At 38.9% G+C, this 26,597-nt stretch overlaps 1 protein-coding gene across 1 annotated transcript in view; it reads right to left on the reverse strand.

Annotated features, from left to right (window-relative positions):
- Nucleotides 1-26,597, reverse strand: part of MYRIP (myosin VIIA and Rab interacting protein) — a 177,588-nt gene that overhangs the window by 25,472 nt on the left and 125,519 nt on the right. The window contains exons 4-9 of the mRNA XM_035568846.1: nucleotides 26,273-26,353; nucleotides 25,552-25,649; nucleotides 25,151-25,231; nucleotides 23,498-23,647; nucleotides 10,856-11,033; nucleotides 7,074-7,720 (exon numbers count right to left, since the gene is read on the reverse strand). Coding sequence (XP_035424739.1) covers nucleotides 7,074-7,720; nucleotides 10,856-11,033; nucleotides 23,498-23,647; nucleotides 25,151-25,231; nucleotides 25,552-25,649; nucleotides 26,273-26,353 — 1,235 coding nt within the window. The remainder of the gene's footprint in view (nucleotides 1-7,073; nucleotides 7,721-10,855; nucleotides 11,034-23,497; nucleotides 23,648-25,150; nucleotides 25,232-25,551; nucleotides 25,650-26,272; nucleotides 26,354-26,597) is intronic.

Consider the following 26,597-nt stretch of genomic DNA (forward strand, 5'->3'; position numbering starts at 1 on the left):
CCTATTTGCCAGGAAATTATTCCTATTTGCCTTATGCTCCCCTACTGTGACAGGACCAGATTTGTCTGAAGAGACTAAAAGCTATGTTTTCTTTACCATTCATTTGGCAACACATAAACAGGAGATTTGCTTTGCACAGCTACTCTCTCTGCAGGCTCAGCAGTCATATTTATGGACAGTCCAATTACCTCCAATTCTCATGGGAAATGTTAACTGACAACTCCCTCAGAAACTCTACCTGCCCAAGTGCTCTTAATGGATTGACACATCATGTTTGTAGTGTCAGCATTCATCTCTCACACGGTAAACTGTACTGTATTGTCTAGCACTTTCACAGATTTCTGGACTATTTTTTTCTGCAGCTATCTGTGAATCAATTACACAACTAGATTATTGCTTTATAGCTCACTTTCAGAATGTGGAAGGCCTTTTTAGAAAATCAGGATTTGAAAATACATGGCAAGCCATTTTAAAAGGGGAACCACAGGCTCATGTCATAATTTATTTTTTTTCCTGTACCATCAACTTTTGCTGAGTAAAAGGCCTTTTCTTTCAAATGAACTTCCAAACTGTTCTGAGTAAGATCAAGAACAAGATTTCAAATCAGTGAGTTTCCACTTTAGTTTTATAATATGTTATGATATACTTCTACTTGCTTCTACGTGACTGGTATATTTTCAACTTTTTAGTAGAAAAAATAGTAACAATATTTTTTTTCAGATATATCTTGCATTTCACACAACAATTCATTACACTCCCCTCCAACAATTTGGTAATGAAACATACATGTTTCTAAATTACAATAAAATCTGAAAGTTGTTGCTGAATGCATCTACCCATCAATTTGGAGAAAAACAATCATAACTTAGAGAATTTACAGGATAGAAAGCACAGCTAAACTGTGCACTTGTATTTTAGGAGAGAATACAGTTTAGTGGAGATACATTGTATTAAGGTTGAGATATGTATTATTAGTTATCTGGTCTCAGCTCATTACTAGAATCCCTTTTTATTTAAATGAGGTACTTGCATTTATTTAATAGGTACCTCCAAAGACCTACTCCCCCATCTACCAAATCATGTGGTTTAGGATTATGAGATTTGCTAGTGAGTTCTGACAGCTCTGCACCATGAATGTGGGCTTCCTCTAGAAATGTCTAGACAGAAAGAGTTCACCTTGGGGCTGAGTCTGCAAGGGAGAGAAACCAACCAACCAAACAAACAAACAAAAAACAACCAAACAAACACCATCATTCAATGCAGACATTTGAGCAGATCAAACTTGCAAAAATAAAAGTTTAATAATCTTGTTTAAATAAGCTGGGTACAAAATCTAGCAGAGCAGTGAGGAAGGCTGTCTGTCCAGAGATGTAGGTTTTCTCACTTTTCTACCTCATCGCTGTACCATGCAAGAAGTGCACAGTTCCTCTAGGGGCCTCTTATATATATCTGTTTAGCAGATATATCACAATAGTAATGTATACAAGAATCCATAGTGAGATTGGCAGAATCACAACTACTCTTGATCCTGAAAAAAATGCTGGTCTCCCAGATCACACATGGCAGCACCTGTTGGGTTGATCTTTATTGCCTCTACCCAAAGCTCAGCAAAATCACCTGGAGTCTACCAGCTGGCTTCCCATGCATTTCAGGTGAAGGCCTGATGGGACAATATTGCTAAGCTGTGAGGCTTCAGCAGGATGAAAAATCAAAAATGTAATTTCCTAGGTAAGGTGAGCTCATATGCTGCTGAAAGAATTGTCCTTCACCCTGTTGTAACAAGTCACGAAGGCTGGGCAAAAGGCTCCAAGCGTGTGCTACAGATGATGTAGGAGAGAGACTGGACCATGCTGGAGGCAGGGGGAGGGAAGACAGGAAGGCAGACAGGAAAGCAGGAATTCTTCTTTAGGCATCAACAGGTGACACTGTCACTGATATGCTCCAGTTCTAGCTTGTGCTTTAATATATGTAAAGGAACTTTCCTAATTCATTAGAAGGGAAATAGCTTTTTGCTACATTTTCCAGCACAGGTGAAAGTTATGAGCTGCCTTGTCATCCCTTCGGTTGTTCTGTGTTAGCTAAATGTGTGTTACTGAATACACATCTTTTCTTGGTGGGGAGGGCAGGGGGGCGAACTTACCTTGAAGGTGTTTATTTTATTATAGCTGCATTCAGATATGTCTTATTATTCATCTTTCTGCTTGTAGTAGTTACATTTGCAAGAATTATTAGTTCCTGCTTACATGCAGAGATAATGATATCCTATAATGCTATACTTTGCTGTTTTAGTTATTGGTAGGCTGCTTGGCTTGTGTGTTGAGATTTTCAGGTGGTGGCAGTGAACTGTTTGTGATGAGATGAATTAACAGATTAAAAAAATGCATTAAAAGCTGTGACAACAAATAAAAATAAATACATTGAAAGGAATTATTATTTATTTAATAGATGCTATCTTAAACTTCATGTTCCTTTACTGGCCTCACTTTTGCTCTATTCGTTAAGATTACCAAAATCCTTGTGTTTGTATAAATCATTGTGTACGTTCCCATTTGCATCTATCAGAAGCAAATAACACTAACACCTGAAAACAAGAATAAAGGGACACTAGTTTATCTGGAAAGAGAGCTTCAGTGAGGACACGGCAGACTGACACAGCCACAGAACAGTCTCACTAAAAGTAAATCAAGTGTTTCTAATGCAAGCTCAAATCCTTCAGGAGGCAATGAGATATGAAATACACCTTTCCTAATACACACTGGACAAATCCTTGTGTACTAATGGCTGATAACTCAATGTAATCTTAGTGAACACAAAGCCTCAAAATAAACCAAGCAAGCAAAGTCCTGGCTAGTTCACTCCAGACACAAGTCTCTGCTAGATCATAGACAGAAAGCTCTAAACTGAAATAGGAAACAGAGATTAGAAACTCCAGTTTTTAGAAGATGACGCAAATTGTGAGGTTTGCAGGCAGTTTCTCTATGAGTCAGTGTAATTTCGGGGCAGCTATTTTCGATAAACAAATCCGAAGCGCCATCCCGTGGGGACTGGCAGTCCAGCAGCGCTCACCCCTTACCTGGCTGCAGGGCAGCAGGGGCAGGACAGCTGTAATTAACAGATAGGCTCTTCTGATAAAAGAAGCGAACTCATAATGAGGACACTTCTGTCACTGGAAGCAATTAAGTGACTCCGCTTTCCATCAGATATATAAGAATTACAGCTACAATAAGCAGCATATCCTGGTCTCAAAAATAGAATGAAAGCCAATAAAACAACAATAGTAATGATGAAAACAGACAGAGATTGATGGTTTGAGTGGCTATTTCTTGTAAAAAAGTGACAATTTGGAAAATAATTATCATTAAAATCAGAGAAGGTAGATGTAAGGTTGCACATCTCAATTCACGTTCCCCAGGAATTTGTTTCCTGTGCTACATAAGCAACCAGAAACTTGCTACAGTAGGACTTTGTTTTTATCAGGACAGTTTTAATGTCCTGCTCTACCTGCTTCATGACAGTGTTTACAGCCTATCTACAGAAAACCCACTAAAGCAGGTTGCTCTTTTATGTATCATAAAGTAGCAAAATGTCTCCCCTAACTCAGCACATCTTGATATCTGTTTTCAGGTTTTCCTTTTTAAGACACTGCAGACTTCAGACTATAAATTTTCTGTCAGACATAAAGTCAGCATTCTAGTTTTGAGTCTGAAACACATCTTAAGACATGCCACAGCATTTTTCTAATCTAGGTACTAAATCTGGATTAAAAATATATATATATATATATACTTTTTAATAGAAATTCGGTTGTGAGCTATGAAATGATTGTGATTGTTCCAGAATGTTACCACTAACAACTCTCCAGATTTGGAGCAGGGAGAGAGGAAAGGGCCCACTTTCATTTTAGCGTGTCTCAGGGAGCCACAATAAAGAAATCAGTCTTCACTATTTGAAAAAATATAAAAGAAAATCCAACGTTTAGATGGCTAAACTGAAATCTACAATGCTGATGAAAACATAGTGGTTAACAAGTGATCCTGTTATTATTATAATGCAGTAAAGTAAGGAAAAATTAAGTTTCTTCACTGTCATTTACATATGATCAGCTGTTCATTGTCTGATGTCTTGATGCAACATGGTTTAGGAGAGCATTTTGTGTGGTTTCAGTAAATTCTCACTAATCTCAGGGTGTGAAAATCTATGACAGGCTTAACGCCACACAATGAAGCTTCCTTAAATTTACAGTCTGCAGTTTACCATATGTATGCTATCACTTTGTGCAAACTGTTCACATGTAGGGCTCTCTCTGCTTCAGTTTACATTTTACCTAGATTAATACATTACTTTGGGGACTACATGAGATCCTGACATCTCTTGAATCTCATTTTTCTAAGCAACACAAATGATGCCTGGTTAATTTAGTATCATACCTCAAATCACATTCCTTATAGTCTTCACCATTTTAATTACTTCCTAGAATTTCTCACCCCTAGCAACATCCTTGCTATAAATTGTACTGACCAGTCCATTCTTGCTCCGAGCAGTGCTTTCCCTACCAGGGGCTGGAGGAACAGATGGCTGCTGGCAGGCACCAACTGTCACATCAGCCACTGGGGTCTGTGTGTGTGTGTCTAAACACAAATGAAATGCATGCACACCCATCCAGATTATTATACATAAACTTCCTAATGAGAATTTCATTGTTTTGAAAACATGGAACCAGAGTGCTGCTGCCTGCTCCACTGTGACTGAGGGAGCAGGAGAGCAGGAACAGTCTCTTTTTGCCTAAGGTAAAAAGGAGAATGGCTCAGAATCCCAAACCTTGCATTTTGAGCACAACAGAGAGGTCTGAGCAGCCCTGAAGATACAAAGCAACTCACAAGAGAGTTGGAAAGAACTATCACTTTCTGCACCTGCTTGCTCTCTGAAATACACACTGATCTGCTGAAGGGTGCAGTCACAGCCTGGAAGCACCCTGCCTCTCTGTTCTCCCCTGGAGGGGACCTAACCTGTTGTAGTAGGCTTATGTGGAAAGGGGTTTGGTACCAGGGGGGCTGCAGGGATGCTCTCTGTGAGCAGAGCCCAGCAGCTTCCCCATGTCAGATCAGAGCCAGCTCCAGCTGGCTCCAAAAGGGACCCACCACTGGCCAGAGCTGAGCCAGGGAGTGATGTTGGTTGGGCCTCTGGGAGAGCAGACTTAAGAAAGGGGAAGAAAACTGCTTCACAATAGCATCTAGGAGAGAGGAGTGAGAAAACGTGAGAGAAACAGTTCCACAGACCCCAAGGTTAGTGCAGAAGGGGGGCAGGACATGATCCAAGCACGGAGCAGAAGTTCCCCCGTGGCTTTTTTTTCCCCTTATTTAATTTTATTTTTTTGCTAGAAGTTTGCTTCTAGTTCTCACTGCTCTAGTCTGTTAGTGATAGGCAATGAATTACATTAATCTCCCTATGCTGAGTCTGTTTTGCCCATGACAATAATTGTTGAGCAATCTCCCTGTCCTTATCTCAACCCCTGAGCCCTTTCCATTGTATTTTCTCCCCCTCTTTCTCTGAGGAGGGGGAGTGAGAGAGGGATTGTGGTGGAGTTCAGCTGCCCAACAGGGTGAAACCACCACACCTGTGAGCAATGCTCATCTATATTCTGCAGAGCAGCAGTATGTAGAAAGCTGCAATATGAATATAAGCACACACATACAGAACATGCACAAATATGTAAAGCCAGAAATTGAAATATATTTCTGTGTACAAAACATGGTCTTTGTACAGTCCCTGGAAAGTTCTGTTATTCTGTCTGATGTTCTAAGAAGTCTTTAATGGCCACTGATGTGTTGTTGCAGCACAGTATCACATCTAAGTCCCCCTCAACAGCTGTAGATCATAAATGTATGAGGACATGACTATAAATGAGTCAGTACAGAACACCCACACCTGTCTCCTAAAAGCAGAAGGAATAGATACAGAATTAACTATAGTTTACCCAGCATTAAAAACCTGCTCAAATCCTATAACCCTAACCTTGACTTATGATCAACTGTGCTGATGTTTTTCAGTGGGAGATACAGGCTAGTAGCACAAGAAAAGAGTAACAATTCCAGACATTCTAAGATTGCTTAGACAACTTTAAAGATTGGATCGGGTTGCTTGTAGTCAGAGGCATAGGGAGAAGACAACATTTAGCTCCTTGCTTCAGGTTCAACATTTTTGTACTACAGCAGTGCTCCAGCTACAGGATGTGAGAGGAGTAAGATATGGGAAATGGAACTGAACAAGTGTTCAGCGTTCTCTTCTTCCAGAGTTAGAAGTGTGTTTGCACTGCTGAAAAATTCTGGGGGACAACTGGATCCCTTACATGCTATCAGTCCGTAGCCTGGAAAAATCCTTGTAAAGAAGATGACTTCTTTACTTTCTGGTTATCTCATAACTGTTGTTTGAAAGAAATGTTTGGGGAGTGCTTTGCTATCTTAAACGTCTATGATCAGTTTTTTCCAAATTTGAGCACTTAATTTTTTTTTTTTAATAAATTTTCTAATTATTTAAATCTAAGTAGTTTGTAAACACTCACTAAAACACTTTAGAATTGAAACAATCAAGTGATCAATTAAAAGCTGACATCATTTGGACCATATTTCAAAAACATTCCTTTCTGAATTTCTGCTGCTCATTATCTTTATCCCATACGATGACAACAGCATACCAAAGATTCCAGGTATATGAGTTACTTCTTATTCCAACAACAAAGGCGTTAGAATAAACAAAAAATTCAACAGGTAATTACTCAACATTTGCTAGCTGTTGGAAAACCTGCCTTTTTTTTTTTTTAAGAACACTGTATTTTAAAGTATTAACAATATCATTGATGCAGATGGAAGTGGCATATCTGAGAAAGAAACAAAGCCTGTTCATGAGATGTTTAACACTTTACCTTTGGTTCTTCTTGGTTATGAGGCATGAGGAGGACAAAGCTTGCAAGAACACTGCACCTTCCACTCACAACTCACATGCTATTGCCAGCACAGCTTGATTAGTTTTGCCCTGCTATTTTTGAGATCGCATTCAGAAAGATCAAACACAATTACCTGACTTAAATTCTTCATGTTGGCTTTTGTGTGTTTTTTTGCTTCACATATCTCTTCAGAGATTTTGTTCTTCCTCCACCTTCTTGATTTCTTTTGTAAATCATAATGGACTTCTTCAGTCTCGCTGCTATCCGAATATTCCAAGCTGGTTGCCTGCGGATTGAAATTTACATCCAGCTCTCCGTGGAAATGCTTTTTTTCCATTCTGGGCACATCACTCTGAGTTCTGCTTTGTAACCAGAGAAGTTTGCTAGATCCTTTAGCTTCCTGGGAAGAGTTTACTGAAGATGTTTCAGAATCAGAGAACAGTGTCTCAGTATTGATATATAACCCAGAGGAAGGTGAGGTTACTGCCTGGTACTGATCATTACCATACCCCCTCTCAGAATCATACTGGGAACTGGTATAATAGAAATCATCTGGTAATTGCCGAGGTCTTCGACGCAGCTTGTTCAAGGCCACATTCCAGTTGTAGTCATCCTCACTGTCTGAGCCCATCTCATCATATGCAGACACAACACTGGATTCATTCTCCAAAGCTTCAAATACTTGACTCTTTGGTTTGGCGAGCATTCGAGGACGAGGCAAAGTAACATTCTGCAAAGCCACCCAGTTTCCATCAGTGCTTTGTAAAACATGGGGAGGATCTATGAAAATGAAAGAATAACAAACTCTTTAATTACCACTATGTTATCACAGTATGTAGAGCTCATTCTGCTTGCCAGTTTACAATCAATTGGCTGCAAATTGGAAGGTTCAGCAAAACTAATGAACAAATGAATGCATTGTTGCTACTATGAATTCTCTCATTCTCTGAGCTATGCTACTATACGTTCAATCAGAAGTCACCATTCAAAGTCATGGTGATGACAACTGCAAATGTGAGAATGCTTGGAACAAGGCTTTTTTTTTTTTTTTCCGAAAGAATTTTTAGGAAAGAATGAAGAAACATCAATGCACAGACACGTATAAATCCCATGTTTCGCATATGTCTTTGATTCTGTGTGCAGTTTTGGTGCCCCATCTTGAAAAGGAAAGATGGAAAAGGATCTGAGAATAGCAACAAAGTATGAGCCAGGTTCTGAAATAGCTTCCTTTTAAGGAATGATTAAATCTGGAGGAGAGAAGACGAAGATTCATGCTAGAAAAGATGGGGGAATCTCCTCCAATCTAACTACTAGAGAACGTCAAGTAAAACTAGTGAAATCTAGGTTCAAAACAAATAAAAGAAAAAAAGGGGGAAAAAAAGAAAAAAAAAAGAGGGATGCAATGAGTACCAGACCCGTGGAGCTTCTTGCCAAGGGTGTTATGGATACTGGTAATTAATCTGTGATAAAATGGAGATGGCTATGGACATGCAGGAAGAATCCATTGAAAGTTACTAAATACATCAAAACAGTTCCAACTGAGGCATACTCTTTATTGTAATAACTGATATAGGAGAAAAAAAAGAACTCACTATCAAGCATGAGAATCTTTCTCCTGCATGAGAAGCTTTCTTGTGTTTTCCAACTATGCTGACTAATCTCAGTACAGGATTCTCTTGAGAGAAAGAAGACCTTCTTTCCATAAAAACATCTCTCCTTTCAAACAAAGCAACCAGCTTTGGAAGACATAAATCTCCAACAAAAATTGAATTCAGCTACAGCACATCACACAAACATCATGCAGTTGAGGGCCATACTGTTCTGTTTTTTTCTCTCCCAAACCACAACCCCTTATTTTGCTTAGCAGTTACACATAAGAATCAGTCTAACATCCTCAGTTAACTGAAGAAAGGACAGGATAATAGTTGATTACATCTTAGAATGTAAGCAGGACAGAAAGGCAAGCCGCTGAGAATTTGTTTGAAAATACCTGGTTCAGTTTTATCCCAACTTCAACTAATGTCAAATGGTTCCTTCCTGATTTTTCAAAACAAAGTCACTTATTTGAAAGAATGGATTTTGTACACAGTTCTTTGGGTATACATTATAATTTATACATGTGAAAATGAAAATAGATTTTAATAAGTCTCATTATGATACTATTGCTAAAGGAGAAAAAAAGCACAGTTCAGGATTTGGCTCTTGATTCATCATTTAAACCAGTGCAAATTGTAATCAAAATGAATTGTGAACAGCTACATGACTGAAAAATGAATTGTGAACAGGCTACATGACTAAAAATGCCCACTAATGTTACCACTCCAGACACTTGGCAGAGACTTCTTGCATTTTCTGCAGCCTAATACAGAGCTATTTACTACTGCATAGGTGAGATCTTATTTACACATATTAGCACACTCAGCTATTCACTGTAAGATAGAAGCAGAGCAAATCCTCTGAGTAGAGCACCTGAAAGGAAACTGGGTCAATTTTCCTTTCTGCTATAGTTAAGCAACTGTTAAGTACTAAATTGCTGAACAGTTGAATTCAATGGGATTGAAGTGAGTTCTTAAATTTAAGCACCCTAGTTTACTGAAAATAGGCCTTCAGCTAAAATGCCCAGAACAACATTTCTGACAGGAGGTTGAATGAAGAGTTCACAAAGTAAAGCATACTTAGTTAAGTCAGATTTTAATACTAATTTATTATCACTTAATTTTCAGGGGGAGGAGACTATTCACGCTGTCTAATATCCAGCCTCCCAAGTTCTGCAATGCCTCTCAACTGACATTACAGCAGCATGAATCAAATTGATGGGTAGCCTTGTCAGGGATTGCTACAGGGATCAGATGGTCTCTACAGCTGCTACAAGAGAGGGCACAGGAATGAGCAGCCCTGTGTCATGGGAGAACAACAGCAAGAGGTAGGTCAGCTCTGCTGTTCCCCATCACTTGGAGCCAGGGGCTGCTGCTAAAATGAGCAGTTCATTGTTTCCCATTGTGTCAACATGATCATTAGCACACCTGTGAGGATGACAGCTAACCAACTCTTTTGTGCAGCAGTTGCCTGATGTGGCTTCATGAACAGTAAAGCCAGAACAGGAAAACCAGAAGAAATTGGACCCCCCAAGAGCAGGAACCAACTTTTTCAATGACAGCCTGTACTTAACGGCATCTTGAAGTAAGCAGGGAACTGCATTCTAATCCAGGGTGCTGGTTAAGTAACGGAGCTGACTTATGATGTTACTCCATACATTGTCCATATTCACATCCATATCTAATGCACACAAAGAGGGAGGACATTGGTCTAGGGAAGCTGATGGTCTGTGAAGTTCCTACCCCAGCTTCCTCCAACGTGTGCAGAAACAGCTGTTTTCAAGGCTGCACAGCACGCTGCGCTGGTGAATTCATCAGGGTTGAAAATAAAGGTGTGAGGGGGAATCTTAAACTTGAATTATTTCACTGTTTGGTTCACTATGTAACCTCAAAAACAGTTAACTTGTGCAACAGAAGGTAGACTGTGGGCATATGCAAACTCCTTCAACAGGAGGACAAGTAACTAGGCAAAAAAAAAAAAAAAAAAAAAAGCAGGGCCCTTAAGCTCTTGTGTCTTAGAAGCTCTGAAACACATCCAAGTTAGATACCTAATGTTTCCTAAAATTCCCAAATCAACTTCCCAAATGCCCAGATTTTGAATCTCTCCTTGGAAAAAAGCAATGGTAGGATAAGCAATGATACAGCCCAATGCACCATGACACACAGCATCGCCAAATTCTCAGACATTTTTATATGTGGCACCTGCAGGCACAGATGTCAACAGAAATTTTGTGGGCAAAGTTCTTGCTTTAAGTCTTACTTATTCCACATGGGTGTGAGAACCAAAAAAAGGAATCATACTCATACTAGAAATATTTACTTGTTTCATTTAGCCTGTCCACACTTTTCCAGCTGGGTAATGCAGAGAGCTTGCGTTCCTTCTGTTTCCTGAATTGTCCTTTCTGCTGCCTCCAAAGAGCCTCAGACACAGACGATGCAGGGTCTAGTCCTTTACTCGGCATATCTTCACTAGCCAGGGAAAATGCAGACTGAGACCTCTGTGGGAACAAAAATCAATGAGCATAATTTTAAGATAGAAATATTTAGTTATCAAACTCTTTAATTAGTATGAGCATGGAAGTGTGGGGACTGCTAGCATCCAGAAATGGAATTTAAGTGGAACTTAATGAAACTTGATAATCTTTAAGGTCCCTTCCAACCCGAGCCATTCTATGATTCTATGATGATTCTAAGTTTCAGTGCTAGATTGCGTATTTATGTACATTTCTGATGTTATGCAAGGAGGCAGGAACATGTTTGTACTACAAGGGACCAGATGGAAAGAAGTAATCAAGGTGTAGCTGTTCAGAATGCACTTGATGAGGACAGATATCTAACAGTTCCCAATTCAAGCTAGCCAGGAAGAGATCCCATTGTGGTGAGACATGATGATCTATTGTTGGCTCAACAGGCCATCTGTTGTAACAATTTTCAGAAGTTAAAAATTAAGAAGAAAAAGCAAACAGCCTGTTCCCCAGAAATAAATCTGCAACTCAGCTAATTTTAATGCTGAATTCTTTTGTTTGCTAGGATATGCATATTACACAATATGCTGGACAGTTTTATACAATCTTGCTAATGCATTCAACATAGCCTACAATTGCACATCTATTTCTAGTAAGGTCACATTTCAAGCAAAAATGAGGTAAAATACTGTTGTGATTGGTTAATAAGCCCTATTACTGAGGGAAAAGGGTTTCCCTTTGGATCCACATAGATACATCAGATATTTTAGTTTTGATTTAGGTATTGGGATCAGTTACAGAAGTCATATTTAAATTTGGTCAGGTTTTCAAAAATGGTGAAAGCTGGCAGTGCCCTGCTGATTTCAGGAGAATTCACTGTTACATGTCAAATCATCTGTGTAATTCTAGAGACATGGCTAGAGCAGATTGACTCAAGTTTTATTATCCGTCTGACACTATTTTGCTGTAGCAAAATTTATTTATTTTTAATTAAAGTTTTGCTTTTGATGACTACATGCTTAGGCATCTTGTAAGGCAAAAGAGATCACTTTTTGAAATGACAATTAGCCTTTTCCCCCTTAACTTCTTACCACTCAAAAACTCTTTCTAGGCCTCCCTTGCAAGGTTATTTGAAATTACCTGTATACACTAGGGTTTCATTAAGAAGTATGCTTTCAAGTAGCTCAGCTTCTTTACGCAGGCCACGTTGGCACTCTCAAATCTTTGTACATTTTAACTCATGTTCAAATTACAAATAATTAACTAAAACTGTTATTCTCAAAAGGGCGAGTTTTTGCCTGCATTAGAGCTCTGCTTTGCACTGTTGCTGATGAGGAAAAGGATAACTTGACTTTGAGATATTTTCAAGTCCCTTCAACTCCCAGGTCAGCATAAGCATTGCTGCGAGTCCTGCTGGCTTGAGAGCAACACTTACACACCACTCTTCTGGCTGTAACTCCTCCTATCTGAAATGCTCCTATATGGAACCTATGCATCATGCCAGAAGATTTAATTAGCTGGAAATCTTCCGGTATCTTTGGCTCAGCAGCATGATTTCATAACAGATTCAGTAAAATGAAACATAGCCATGCACTAGGGTTTAGTTTGGCTTCTGAACTCTGGAGGAAAAGCCAGAGTTATTGTCCTAGAATCAAATATTTTACAAACACAATGACCACACAACTTGGTGAAACTTGTTAATGCAAAGACAGCTTCTAATGTGATGCATAGGAATGTTTGCTTTCAAATTTGGTGACATGAACAACTAAGAATCACCTCACAGTCCTGTATAATTTTATTTTGTGGAGTCTTTCAAATGAGTCACTTTTACTTCCACAAACTTCACCTATAGTTTGGTATATATTCAGGCTGTTACAAACCTCCAACCAAATCAAGATCACCTAAATCCTCTCTAACCCTGTGAAAGGGTTAATAATGTAACAATATAGACAGGTAAATAAACTATATTACTATAGAATTTGCTCCTTTTACTTTGTTTTCATCCTGTTATACAACTTGGTGAAAGCCAGGATATATGGACAGTATAAATAATTTTCCCACAAAGTTGCTGCCTAAACAATGATAAAGCTTAACTTTGCTGTGACTGACTTCACTTAGTTATAAAAAAAGGACTACCAAACTTCACATTCTTACAATCAGTTAGGTCCAGTTCATGTCTGCCATATACTCTGATATTTTTGTGTTTAAGTTGTCACATACTGAGAGCAGCAAGTGGTTGTGTCTGTCCCTATGTGCACAGTACAAAGAATATTCCCTTAAGTATTTTTGTCATATATGTGGCAAACACAGACAGACAAGAAGAACTGCTGAAGAACCCAGAAGGAATACCCTACAGTAATAGTTTAATCACTATTATCTCTTTTCCATTATTTCTTAAAGAACTGAATCATAAGGAGGAGAAAAAAAAGTCATGAAAACCTTAAGTAGTCTGTTTAATGATAACCTGGGCTTAGATAACGAAAGCAACATGTTTTTTCTTATTTATGGAAAATCTGTAGGTTTGACAACTTTTCTGGTGTTTTGTTTAAATGGCAGCTTCTCGCCTCCCTACTCACCATTTCATAAACATCACAGTAAAGGTTGCATTATGGCAATGGCAGTATTTGCACTTAGCTCTCAGCTATCTTGAGATCTGCTAACAGCTAAGCTATGATAATGCAGAACTTGGCATGGGGTGCAAATATCATGGAAGGAGCTCAGCAAATCCTGCCCTAAGACCTCTGCTTCTGCAGCATCACTGCAAGAAGGAACCTGAGCAACTTAAAGCTAGCTTGGAGGCATCTGCACTGTGGGACAGATACATCCATCAGATGGATTATAAAATAGGCAATAGCATGAAGGATTTTAAAAGGGAGAAGGCTAGCATGAGGGGCCTGATGGACAAAAAGCACTGAAAGACAGAAGCACAGCAAAGACACTGTCCCATGTGGTGATGGAGCCTAGGACCTCAAATACACTGGATGCTTATAGAAGACAAATGGATTCTTTTAAGTTGTGTGCTGAAACCTTCGGGGCAGGTCAGAGGGAAACTGTTGTCCACAGTTTCTGTCAACTTTCTGTGGACAGCACAAAAACAATATGTTAAACTACTGCTAATTCCCAGGAAAATTCCTCCAAATGCAAGAAAGGGAAAAAAGGTGCCTCTAAAACTTGGCTTGAAGCCTTCCACATCCTTTTCTATGCCTTATGTGAATCTTTGATAAAATCTGTCTTGGACTGCTCTGCTAGAAGTACAACCTCTTCTCACTGAAGATGGTTCAATGTCACAGAAGGCTTGAGGAGAGAAGAGTAATGCCATGCTATGACAGCCGACTGCATCCCAGCATTCAGATTCTAAAAAAGAGTAAAAAGATGCTACTGAGGAAGCTGTTGAACTAACACTCTTCACTACTACTTTCGCAGTTCCATGTAGTTGTTTTATCTGGAGAGATTAAAAAGATCAATTATTGTCATTGCTAATAAGCTCCAATTAAGTTGTAAATAAAAGAAGAGCGCTGGGCTATCTCTTGTTCTGAAAGTCAGTTTTAGATAAGGATGGAAGGACAGATAATAGAATTGTTTTACTCAGACAAATATGGGTGGAGAGGAAGTGTAAATACTAATTCCTGATAGCAGTTCAAATGACTGGTACAACCACAGGTAACCCTGATAACTATACAAAAAAAGGAAGGTCAATACCCAAGACTGGGGCAGGAATATGACAGAAACATGTCTTGGCATGAGAAAAAATTGGTCTACAGTGGCATAGACATGCCCATTTTTTTTATTATTATTATTTTTTTTTCAAAGCACAAAAGCAAATGTCTAGAAGTTCACCTCTAATGAATTACTGGCCTGACTGGTGACTGTATTTGAAGAACAAATGACTCAAGACCTCCTTTTGTTTCCCTCATAATTAAGAGCAGAGACAAAATAGAAAGTTAGTCATCTGGGGTGAGGTTGCACAGCAAAAGCTCTAATCTTGGTTGGCACATTTGCATCACCTTCAGCTCAGCTGGCACTGCTTACTCAGCAGCCGTACAGCAATAGTTGCATGGCCGCCTGTGTGGGCTATAAACCCATGTAGATGCCTGCTGACTGCACTGCTATGCTTACTCGTGGCAGACAGCAGAAGTATATATTACCATGTTGCATTTGTGCCTGCCTTCTTCCTGGAGATAACAGCCCATCTGTAGATCCACATGGGATGCTTTTCATATAGGAAGCAAACATTAAACTTGAGGGAACAGGACTGAGTGCTACCTGGTGCTTCATGTAGCTGCATGTGGAGGCAGAAAGGAGACAGAGGTAATGCCAGCTACACTGATAGGCTCTTGGATCAGCTGGCACTGGAAAAAGGGGCATTTACTGAATGAATGGAGGAATCGTAGCCTAGAATCTTTATCCATTACCTACAAACTTGGACAGAAACAAGATCTCAAGCAGACAAACCAATCTAGTGCATTTGCCTCAAGCACACAAATAATACAGTAACCTAAATACAATTTTCAAAAGGAGACAAAAATGTAGGAGCTCTGGTCCTGATTTATAAAAACACAAGAAGTCAAGACCCTTCCCTCCTAGTTGAAAACACTGATACTTTTTCTAACCAGAAGTTCTGGTTCCTCAGAGAGAAAAAAAAAAAACACAAAAACAAACAAACATACATACACCTGTCAGCCAAATGGTATTTTAGGTGTATTTATTTGTGATGAATTACAAAGCTGCCCTGCCCTCTATGTTTGCAGTCAGACACTAAAGTCCTACTGTTAGTTCCTGCAATAAATTAGTATATCGGGAGACGGCACTGCAACCAAACAGGTCGTTTGCTATACTCCTGGCACGTTTCCTTCTTGGAGATACATGCTGCATACCAGATTGCTGTGCCGTACAGCACAGTTTGCGAAATACAGTTACAGTATTGACAGGCATTTCCCAACACTTTAGTTAGATGAGTTGCCCACTGAATCCTGCCTAATGGCATCTGCTGTGAGATGTTTTGTTTATTTTTCAAAAAGAAATTCCAAACACATTATTTTTCTACCCCACCTCTTCAGGCAATTTCTGCTGCATAGTTATAACATCTTGATAGAGAGAACTCAGCCTTCATCTTGTACTGGGGTAGCACTAAAAGGAATAATTTTTGCATGTACAATCTCGTTTCACTGCTGTCCTATGTCATTTCTGAAGATTAGAGAAGGATTGGATAAAAAGTAACCAGATACGAAGTCTTCTGTTATTTAACAAATATAAATATTTCATCTGGTAACCAGATATGAAGTCTTCTGTTATTTAACAAATATAAATATTTCATCTGAATGTTTATAACAATTTGCAAGCTTCTGGCCACTGGATTAATAAAACCAGAACAAGTAACCTAAGCGAAGAACAACTATTTATAAAATACATTTGTTAATACGATAATCTATTGATTATTTAGCTTGAACAACTCTTTTATATGTACACATATTCTATAGGGAGATAATATACCTATTTTGTTCTACATTCTTCCCTAAAAGATTAAAAAGTATCATCAATGGTTAATTCCTTTTGCTTCTAAGCAGAAGCCAAATTAGTAATACAAAATAGATCCCCAAAGCAATTGGTTGAATTCTACATAGAATATTCTGGATCATGCATGTTTTTGTCCTCACTTCTCTCCCATTTCCCCCTATTTCTTTGGTCTTGTGTAATTAGTAAAACCTAAGTTTATTCTGTACTTATTTACAGTAGATAAAGGACTGTTTTAAACCCCTGGTGCCACAAGGGTAAGGCAGCTGCAGGGCCACTGTGACAGGAGCCCTTGAAAGCACTGGGACATCAACACAGGGGTTGAGAGCAGCGAAGGCACCTGTGGATCTGAGCAGCAGAGCCCTGTGTGCTGTGCAAGCTCCAACCTGTGGGGAAGCTGTTAAGTTGGGCTTTGAAGATTCCTTTTTTTATTCAGCAATGAAGCCTAAAATTGACAGCACAAACACAGGTGAGTTAGGTACAACCATAACCATCCCCTCTCCTCACCTGCAAATTTTACAGCTACACCTGTTAGTGGTGCAGCTAAAAAACTATTACCCACTTCTCATCTGTGCTCTATAAATACAGTCAGTGCATAGACAGAACCAGCAGGTCCCACCCACGTGAGCAAATACTGTATCAATCCTTAAACATCAGCAGCTAATGCATCCTTTGGTAAGTAAACTTCCATACCAGGAAGAAGACAGGATGAGCCTGAGAACGGTGACACTCTGCCACACCATATTTATCTCTGGAAGTGATTTTCACTCTGCTCAAATGTATGCAATCCAGACATTTAGCAGTGGGAGTGAAATACCAAGCATCTGTTTCTTAGTTAATCTTGTATGTGGCAAAGTGTCTGTTAACAACTCTATGGCTTCTGAAAAGGGGCAAGAACAGGCAGACAAATGGGAGATTTTCATACTCAGTTGAAAGAAAACTCCCTTCATACTTCGCTCCAAACCCTGCTTAGGGTATCACGCTATCCTGAAATGCCACCTCAAGAGGTAGATTTGTGCCTGAGCCATCAGGGCAAATCCTTGAATAACAGACTGGGAGAAAGCAAAACTGCTCTCTCTCCTGCAAAAGCCTCAGAGCATCCATCCCTCCAGGGTCTGCCCAAGATGACTTGTTTGCTAATGACAGAGGAGACATAGCTTGGCTACATGTTAGGTAGGTTTTCTATCCTTTCACCATCTGCTCAGACAGCTATTCCCTTTAACGTTTCTGTTCCTGTAACAGGAGTTCAAAAGTAATTCTCAGTTAATCAGGGATAGGTCCATCAGCAAAATGAATTGCACAGCTGCGTAAGAACATGTAGAGCCACATATGGGTGTGCATTTATTTTGGTTCAGCCTAGATTAGCTGACCTTGAGGACCTGGAGATTATAAAGGAGAGAGACAGGAGATTATTCCCCAACAACCCCATTGATGCAGGGTATGCAAGCAGCTCTACACATTATCACATAGAAGTATAATCCGGTGTTTGATGGACTTTTTTTTTTTTTTCCAAATAAGAAAACTCTATTGCTTTTAGCGCAAAGGATTTGTAAGCTAGTAGTAAGGAATATTTAAATATTGGTACCATAAGATGAGTACAGACATTCTTTTTTGTACTTATGGAATTAACAATTTGGGAAAGTGGTAGGATGCATAAAATAGCATAGTTCAGTCAATGTCATGGATGTATGTGAGCAAGTCTGTAGAAGTTTCTGGTAAATCAATTATTACAAGCTCTGACAGGAATAGAGAGACGTAACAATGCAATTGTAATCTAAATAGTACCTTTGCAGGTACCTTTTTTAGGTCGGTTGTTATTACTTATCACCTATTCCTCAGTGGCTCACTCCTCCTGAACTTTAAGAAAACAACAAACAAAAAACCAGCAGTGCAGATGCTTCCCGGTGGCATAACACCCTTCATTTGGGGACACTGAGAGCTTAGTTAGCATCCTGTGATGACAGTATCATTGTATTATTTACAGATGAGAAAGCAGAGAAACTGAAAAGGACAGATCTGTTCTGGTGTAGGGCAATATAATTGTAAGTTGGTACTAGTCTACTCCACTGGAAGAGTGGATGTGTATAAAAGCATAGATGAAACAGCATTTTCATCTCAAGTCTAGTTGCAGCCTCACACATAAACTCACATTTTCTTCAAGGGAATACACATTACTGAACACAATCTTTTTTACTTTTTCTTTAATTTCTAGGTTGCTCAACCTTTCATGTCCCTTTCTGACCCTCATCTACAAAGCCGTGATCAAAAGAGCACTCACCCATCACAGAGGATCACTGCATGTCCTAGTCAAACAACTTGACAGAGAAAGCCCTACGTGTTCCGTGCTTATTTGCTTCTCTCTGTGACAATATACACCCTGTTTTCATCTAAAAATATAGTAAGATTTGTCAGGCAGCCTCTCTCTGAGCATCATAAGTTTTACATAAGACATTAAAGCTTTGTGATACCCAACAGGGTGTTAGGATAGAGTCTTAAAAAAAACCTGAAAGAACCATATATGATCTATATTCTTCAGAAAATAACGCTGTAGAATGACCATCTTTCTCTGTCCCTCTCCTATTCCCTTTCATGCCTTAAAACCCATCTTGGCTTGCTGGCAGTAAATATAATTCAGCTGAATTTAGGCCTGCATGGGCTTGATCATATATCTAGCATCCAAAACTGTCTTTTTGGATGTTTGTCAAGTGCATGAATAGTACTATACAACTGAGAATAAGTAATCTTCTGCAAAAGCTGCATCTCAAACAAATTCTACTTTAAAATAATTCTACAAATACTACTTTAAAAGGACAATGCTGTTGAGCCTTGCAGTGTATGTTTAGCCACCTGAAACCTTAAAAAGTGATGATAACTGCTGAGTGAGGATTGCAAAGGCCTATCTTTTGATTGTTGTAGCCTATCCTTCTGCTACAGTGGAAGGTGGGAAATCAACAAGATTGTTGTGGCCAACATTGTCTTGATCTGAAATTCATGAAGCGCCATATAGTCAGGTAACTCCAGATCATTTTTCTAGTAAGACCACAATGTTACACCTGCAAAACCAGCAGACTTTGTAGTGTGCAAAGTGCAAAGTACTTAGAGAAAGCTGGATTGTCTCAAAATAAGTATGAATAAAAAAAGACCCATTATTTCTAAAGTACCAAGAGCTTTTCCATCTCAAAGTTTATTGTTCTTTCTTGTTCTGTGATAGGCTGTGCAGAGAAAATGGTGCTGCAGCTGGCTTTTGCTGGAAGGAAACAAGACAGTAAATAACTCATGAGGATACAGCTGATGGGTTTCTGGATAAATGAACACCTGCCTTATTGGAAGTAGGTCTCAGCAACACGTTCTGTGCAACCTTCTGATCCCAGCTTACGCATAAAAGCGAAAAGCTCCATCTATGACATGACATATTTATTACTTAGAAGTAAATATGATGCTTCTGATACGAGTCATTGACAGGTAAGAACTGATATCTGCTGGCATAAACTTCTACAGTGTTATGCCTCCCTCATCTGAAGCAGCTCTTCTGCTGCATCATGAGACTGCTAAACAGGACTCCTCCATAAAAAGCTTTTCTTCAAATATTTGTTTGGGACAAACCTACAAAGGTACAGAGCACCTGAAAAACCTTCAGGGATTTCCAAAGCAGTGTTGGACCTCGGGCTTTAAACCAAATCAAAAGAAAGAAAAAAAAAAAAACTCGCGGTACACAGGGGACCTTATAATTAGCTTAACCAGTAAACTTCTGCTTCCCTTGAGGGGCACCATAATGTGTATTTAATGAAATCCTCCTTTTCCCTATATCCCTAGCTGTTTTAAATACTATACATTATGGATGAGCTGCTGTTTATATATGCAATCTTTTAGCTGTAAAATAAAGACTGCTAATACAGCACTTAAAGCACACCAGGATACCTGCACTCTATCAGTGTTTAAATGGGATACAATATGCCAACTGGTCATCTGCTCTCACTGGCAGTGACGTATGGGAAGAAATGGAGTGAGAAAGCACAGAATCATCTGTTCATTGCATTAAGCTCCTCCTATCCCAACACTATACAGCCTTTGCTTATTGGTAATGAGAAACAGATGGTGCCATCCATCTCTTTTTATGAGATGGAGAAATAAAATATTCAGCCATACAAAAAAATGTATTTTTAGCATGGGGAAGAGATCTTAAAGAAATTGAAAAGATAAAAAAGGAAAAGACAATAACTTCAGTACTGCAGTTAATCAATCAATAATACATTTCAGGGAGATACAAGGGGGGGTGGGCTCATTAATGCAAAGATCAATAGATTTTGCTCTAATTAAGCATGTCTCACACAGTTGGTCTGTTGAAGCTGTGATGTTCCTAGCTTCCAAAGCTCAAGTTCTCTGCATACAGCATTTACTTCATACTACAAAGATGTAGAATAACTTATCTAATGGTCATTTCAAAGCAAGTGATTTTGGATGAGCAGAGAGGTAATCCAGGGCTTCCAAAGCTCACTGGAATTTTCTGGCTGATGTGGATGAACTGCACATAAATAGCTGTGAGTAGAAGAAAATTACTTGGCAGCTGTAACCACACTGTTAGTAATCTGGGATTAATACAGATCCCCCCACTCTGTTAGCAAGTGTCTGATAATACAATGCAATGCAACAAGGCACTTTCCTGTGCCTTTCTGTTGTTCTGTTTTATTATTCATTTATTCTTCCCTTATGTTTAATCTATACTGCTTTTGCTTGCTTCAAGTAATAAGTTGTTTGCCAAGTAAAAAAAAAAAAGCCTTAAACAGACGGAGCTCTACTTAAATAATCCTTATGCGGAAACAGGTTAATGTAAATAACTCCAGCCTCTGTAACAGCAAACTTGGATAGACTTGAAAGAAAAAAGAAACTTTTATTTTTCTTCCCTTAGGGTTGTTGTGGCTGACCTCTGCTCAACTAAGGCAACAAACACATACAGCTCAGTGGTAGGATGTGTACATGAAAATTGAGGGTTTGCATTATTTTGGTGTCATCAGTTAGGAAATGTGAAAACTTCACTTCTTGTAGTGGAGCCCACAAAGATTTTCTGTCACAAATTTGGACTCAAGAGCTCCAAAATCCTCCTAGAAGGCTGTAAGGAGCTTTTCCTGGGAAGTGCATCTGGGCATAGTTATAACTGCCAGCTTCTCTGTAATAGTTTTTGTTTTGGAAAGAAAAAGTATTGCAATAATTTTGACAGAAAAGGTAACTTTCTCAAATGATAAACAGAAGAGGTATTGATGCAATTCAGTCCTCCAAATCAAACAATGCACAAGTGGCCTTTCAGTATACTTTCCTAGCAGGCTAACAGAACTGCATCAACATTAGCTACTGGGCTTATTCTAGTTTTCCAAAGATGTCTAGTTATACTAATTCCTCTCTGTTCAAAACAAAGCAAAAATAAACACATGCATACTTCAAAGGACAAAAGCAAACACTAGAGCAACACTAGCAAAGCAAAATGCAGAAACTGAATTTGTGGAAGGGTTGACAGAATCTGGAGAACTTGGTTTAATGGAAGACAAACCAAAATGTGACAAATCTGGAAAAAGAAACTTTTCAAAGGTACAAAGTTTTTATAAACCACTTAACACACCTGAATCTCTCGTATCGACTGATGGCTGCAGAAGTTTTGAAGCTGTTCTTTGCAGCTGTTCTCACCATAGCATGAAAATTTTCCACAAGTCTACCTGTGGATGTCTACCTCCACAAAGTTTACAATTTCTCAAATGAAAGGAGAACCTCCCTCTGGTGAAAATTTGAGTCTCAAACTTGTTATTTCAGAACAGAATTTCAAAATGTGTTGGGTTCAAGTTTAACTCTCCAAACTCAAAACAGCAACAGGCTTCTGATGTAATAACTGAGGATATGAAAACTGTGTTCCCCTAGACTCTGTCCTTAAACTCCAGAAAGAAAGCTTGGTTGTGTCAGAGAGAAAATCAGCTCTCCCTCTCCTGGCTCCTATGCACTACAAGAAAGTTGCCTAGAAGCTACAGAGCAAAAGGCTTAAACATGCTCACTCTGACTTGTGATTGCTCAGTAAACAGCTGCAGCTTAAAGGCATTACTCCTCCAGTTTAGAAATAGATGGGGGAAGATACTCCCATACATATCTCAGCAGTTCTGGCCCACAGTCTTAAATTCTGGTGTAAATCTATTTTCACTGGCAGCATAAGCCAGCATACTAAACTGGAGCTAAGGCACAGCACACATTCAATTCTGATGGCTTTGCTGGGGGGGAAAGCACACATAAATGCAAAAGCAGGACATTTGGGAGCAGCAGCTTAAGCCACTGTATCAAAATTCACTGGAACTCATCTGTCACTGTCTTTGCTCTCCTATTGTGAAACAGCCTATCCAAGCCTATGGCTTATTTTCACTTCTTTTCCCTTGCTGCTCTTCTTAAAATGTTACTAATGCAGCTTGTCAGATTTTCTTCAGCTTTATAAGCAGGAGCTAAAGGCATTGTACTGAGAAATAAATGAGAGGAGGAAGAAACACTCTTCAGTGTAAGGCATAAATGGTGCTCTAAAGTTTTTACTTCTTTGTTGTTGTGGTACTGACTGTTTTCTTTAAGATGGCTAAGATACAAAATATAATTTACAGAAATCTAACACTGTACAAAAGAAGACATAACATTCAGCAAAAATCCAAATTAAATCTAAGTAAGCATAAAACTTTTTAAGGAATAAACACTGAGGCATGGCATCCTATTAGCTTTCAAATCAAGCAGCAAGACTGCTTGTATTATGATCTTAGTTCTCCCTAACACACTCACCAATGCAAGACAATGTCTCTGATGTACTTCCATAGCCCATGATGTGCTATGGAAATCACGCAACTGAGCAATATGTCTTGTTGTTCTCTGCAAATCTGTATGTACCTTTCTAGGCAGTAAGTATATTCATCCAGGATTTCAATATTCCAGTTTTGTGCAGAGGAAAGCATCAATATTTGTATTTAGTCACTCACCCATAATGTGTAGGATCCCCTGCGACTCCCTGGAAAAGTCAGCATACTCTGATCTGAAACAGCAACGGATGCCAGGCCACTGCTCCTGGATGGTGGCCATTCAAAGTCAGCTTCAGCCTGCTCGGTTTTGCTTTTTGGCTTCTTTATAATCTGTAAGGTTGGGGTAGGTGGGGTGGGAGCACAGGAGATGGAGGGAGAGGGGGAAAAAAAGTACTTTTTTTTTCTTTTTTAGAACATCACATTAACTCTGTGTCAAGGCAAACTATCCAGAAAGAACACTGGAGTTTCCCTTTGCTGTTTTTCACAGTTCATGCAGGGATGATTCTGACAAGCTGCTTGCAAGTTTCTCATCTAAAGTCACACTGCTTGCAAGCACATAAGCAACAATACAATAAATCATAATCAATGCCTGTAGGAACATCAGAGGTGAATTAAATAAACATGGAAACCTGTTCCTACTGTAACACTTTAAACATTAGCAGCATCTAATGTCAAGTATTTTCTCAGATAAAGAACGCTTGCAAAGAAACATAAAATACAACATATGAGGGGAATTTCAAAGGCTCCCATGACATCTAGACACACTTCTACTGAAAACAAAGAGGTTTTAGGTGTCTAGACACTATTTTTGTTTTTGCAAATCTACACTGTTTTGAGAGAGACATCATATAAATTACCTACCACCCTACACTGACAGATTATTTCCTGCTACACTTCATTTCCACAACTTTCCTGGCTTCTGTTTAAAATATATACAGAATATTATTCTACAGCATAGAAGATCTCGTTAGGCAGCTTTTGACAGAAGTGGTGGCAATTCAAGTTTAGCTGATATAGACTTTGGATATTTGGACTATCTCCTGATAAGGAGAATGGATCTTCTAATATCCCTATTAAAAAAGAAGACAGATCATTTCCCACTGAGCATATACAGATGTGGTAATGAGCTTAGTTCACATGGAGGCAGACTGAATAAGCAGAGTGGTTGCTTCTCTGATCCCTAAAACTCAGAATCACTCTTTATGTTTGTCTTGCCTTGCTCCAGCCTGTCCAGACAAACTCAAGGGGTATTTGTTCCCACTAGCCCTCCATTTTGGCCCTGCACCTGAGCCAACTGCAGCTTTACAGGCAGAAGACAAAGCTTCCCAAAAAAAGCCACACAAATCAGGGTTCTGTGGTATTTTGCATCTCTCTCATAGAATCCTTAACAGAATTGTATTTTAATGATTAATGTTTTTTTCGTATGTTTTGTAGATGCAGAGTTCAGTAGAGTTGGTATAGTCAAATGCCTGCTCCTTTATAGTGGCAAAACTTTGTGCCTTTTGGGAACTGAAGTATATACATAAAATCCTAGTAAGGAGGGTCCTTCTTTTCCCAGCAAGCATATCACAGACCTGAAGGAGTCTTACCTCTCAGCTCTGAGGGTGTAGGCTATCAATTTAGGCACTGGATTAAGCTTATTTATAGATTAATCTCTCTGTCAGATACAGCTGATTAAGCCTAGATTGTTGTAGTTCAAGTTGCAACTTGTCATTTACTGTGTACTTCCTACATTGGTGTCATCCTCTTCTCTGTTAGCAGAACCACAGCTCACCAGACTAAAGAACTGTGTTTTGGCTATTGAACAAGCTATGGAAAAAATGTCTGCCATACCTTCTGCACGATGGTTGTGGCCAGCTCTTCTATGAGGTCCTCCTTGTGTTTTTGCAAGTAGCAAGCCTCGTTCTGCTTGTCCTGCATGAAGACAGTTATCTGTAGATGCTAAGACCACATAAAAACGGCCTTTCCACAGAAATTGTATAGATCAGAAAGTGGGTAATATGCCCTATTGGCACTGTGGGAAGAAATTGCAGGTACTTACATCATGCATCACCTTCTGAAACACAGCATATATCTTGAATGCAAATTCATAAAACTCATACCTAACTCTGCAGGTGATGCACACGTCGTCACTTTTTTTTTCTTTTGTATCTACTTGTTTTCATACTACTACCCAAATTAAAAGCAACATAATTGTTCTGTTTAAATTAACAAAACGTATTAGAAAATGTTACCAGACTGTCACTGTAGGTCTCTGCTTTAGAAATAGCTTCTTCCACTGCTTCCTCTGCAACACGTAAGGCCACAGCAAGGGTATCCATCATGCTGTGTCCTAGGTGAAGAATAAATTGAAATCACTGTGTTCAGTATATACATATATTTTGCATAAAGAACTGCAAAATTCAGACCCATATTCTGGACATATTTTCAAATCTCAGTTTGTTCATGGCTAAATTTATTTCCTCAATCCATAATCATGCATAGCAAAATAAATACCTTAAGAGAGAGCAATAAATCTCAATTTCTATTTAACTTGTTAAATTTAGATATTAAACATGATAAAACATAGTATTTCTAAGCTGCTTATCTTAGAATCCAGAAAAATAGTTAGGAGGAAGTCATAGGAGGAAAATCCATAAGCTTCCTATAAACATCAAGAGGATATCAGAAAAAGAATGAAAAAAATATAAGCATAGGAAAGGAAGTAAGAGAGAAGTAGCAAATAATGAACATTAAGACAATCATGTTAGAATAAGCATGTAATATCTGGAATAGTAAAGCAAGAAATCCGAGCAAGGTTCATGTGAACACAGAGGATTTTTAGTATCTTGCTAAACATTTTAGCTAAAAGACTGTTGGATCTGTAAACAAGACTTATCAACACTCTAGGCTATTTGTCCAGTAAATCAAAGTGTAAGGATTGAGTTTTAATTGAATGAGTTTTTAGGAGTGTACCTTCTGTCTGTCTGCAGAATGTAGAGTCACTGCCACAAATGCTTCCTTCATTTTCAAAGCTCCCTTCAAAAAAACCTCCTTCTGCTCAAAAAAAAGACAGTACCATGTGTTAGTATAAGAAATATCCATTCACAGCAGGGATATTATTAGATTAGAATATTCTCTTAAGGTACAGTGACACCACACACAAAGAGGGATAACCAGATAATTCCCCCTACCTTTTTGTATAAAGCATGATTGCAGCCATTTTTGCCAAAAAAACCACACTGCTTTTATATGAAAGCCCTAGAAAATTATTTGTACTGTAAACGAGAGAGAGGAAGAA

Source organism: Cygnus atratus, chromosome 2, assembly GCF_013377495.2.
Source record: "Cygnus atratus isolate AKBS03 ecotype Queensland, Australia chromosome 2, CAtr_DNAZoo_HiC_assembly, whole genome shotgun sequence".
In the NCBI taxonomy this organism is placed as follows: domain Eukaryota; kingdom Metazoa; phylum Chordata; class Aves; order Anseriformes; family Anatidae; genus Cygnus; species Cygnus atratus.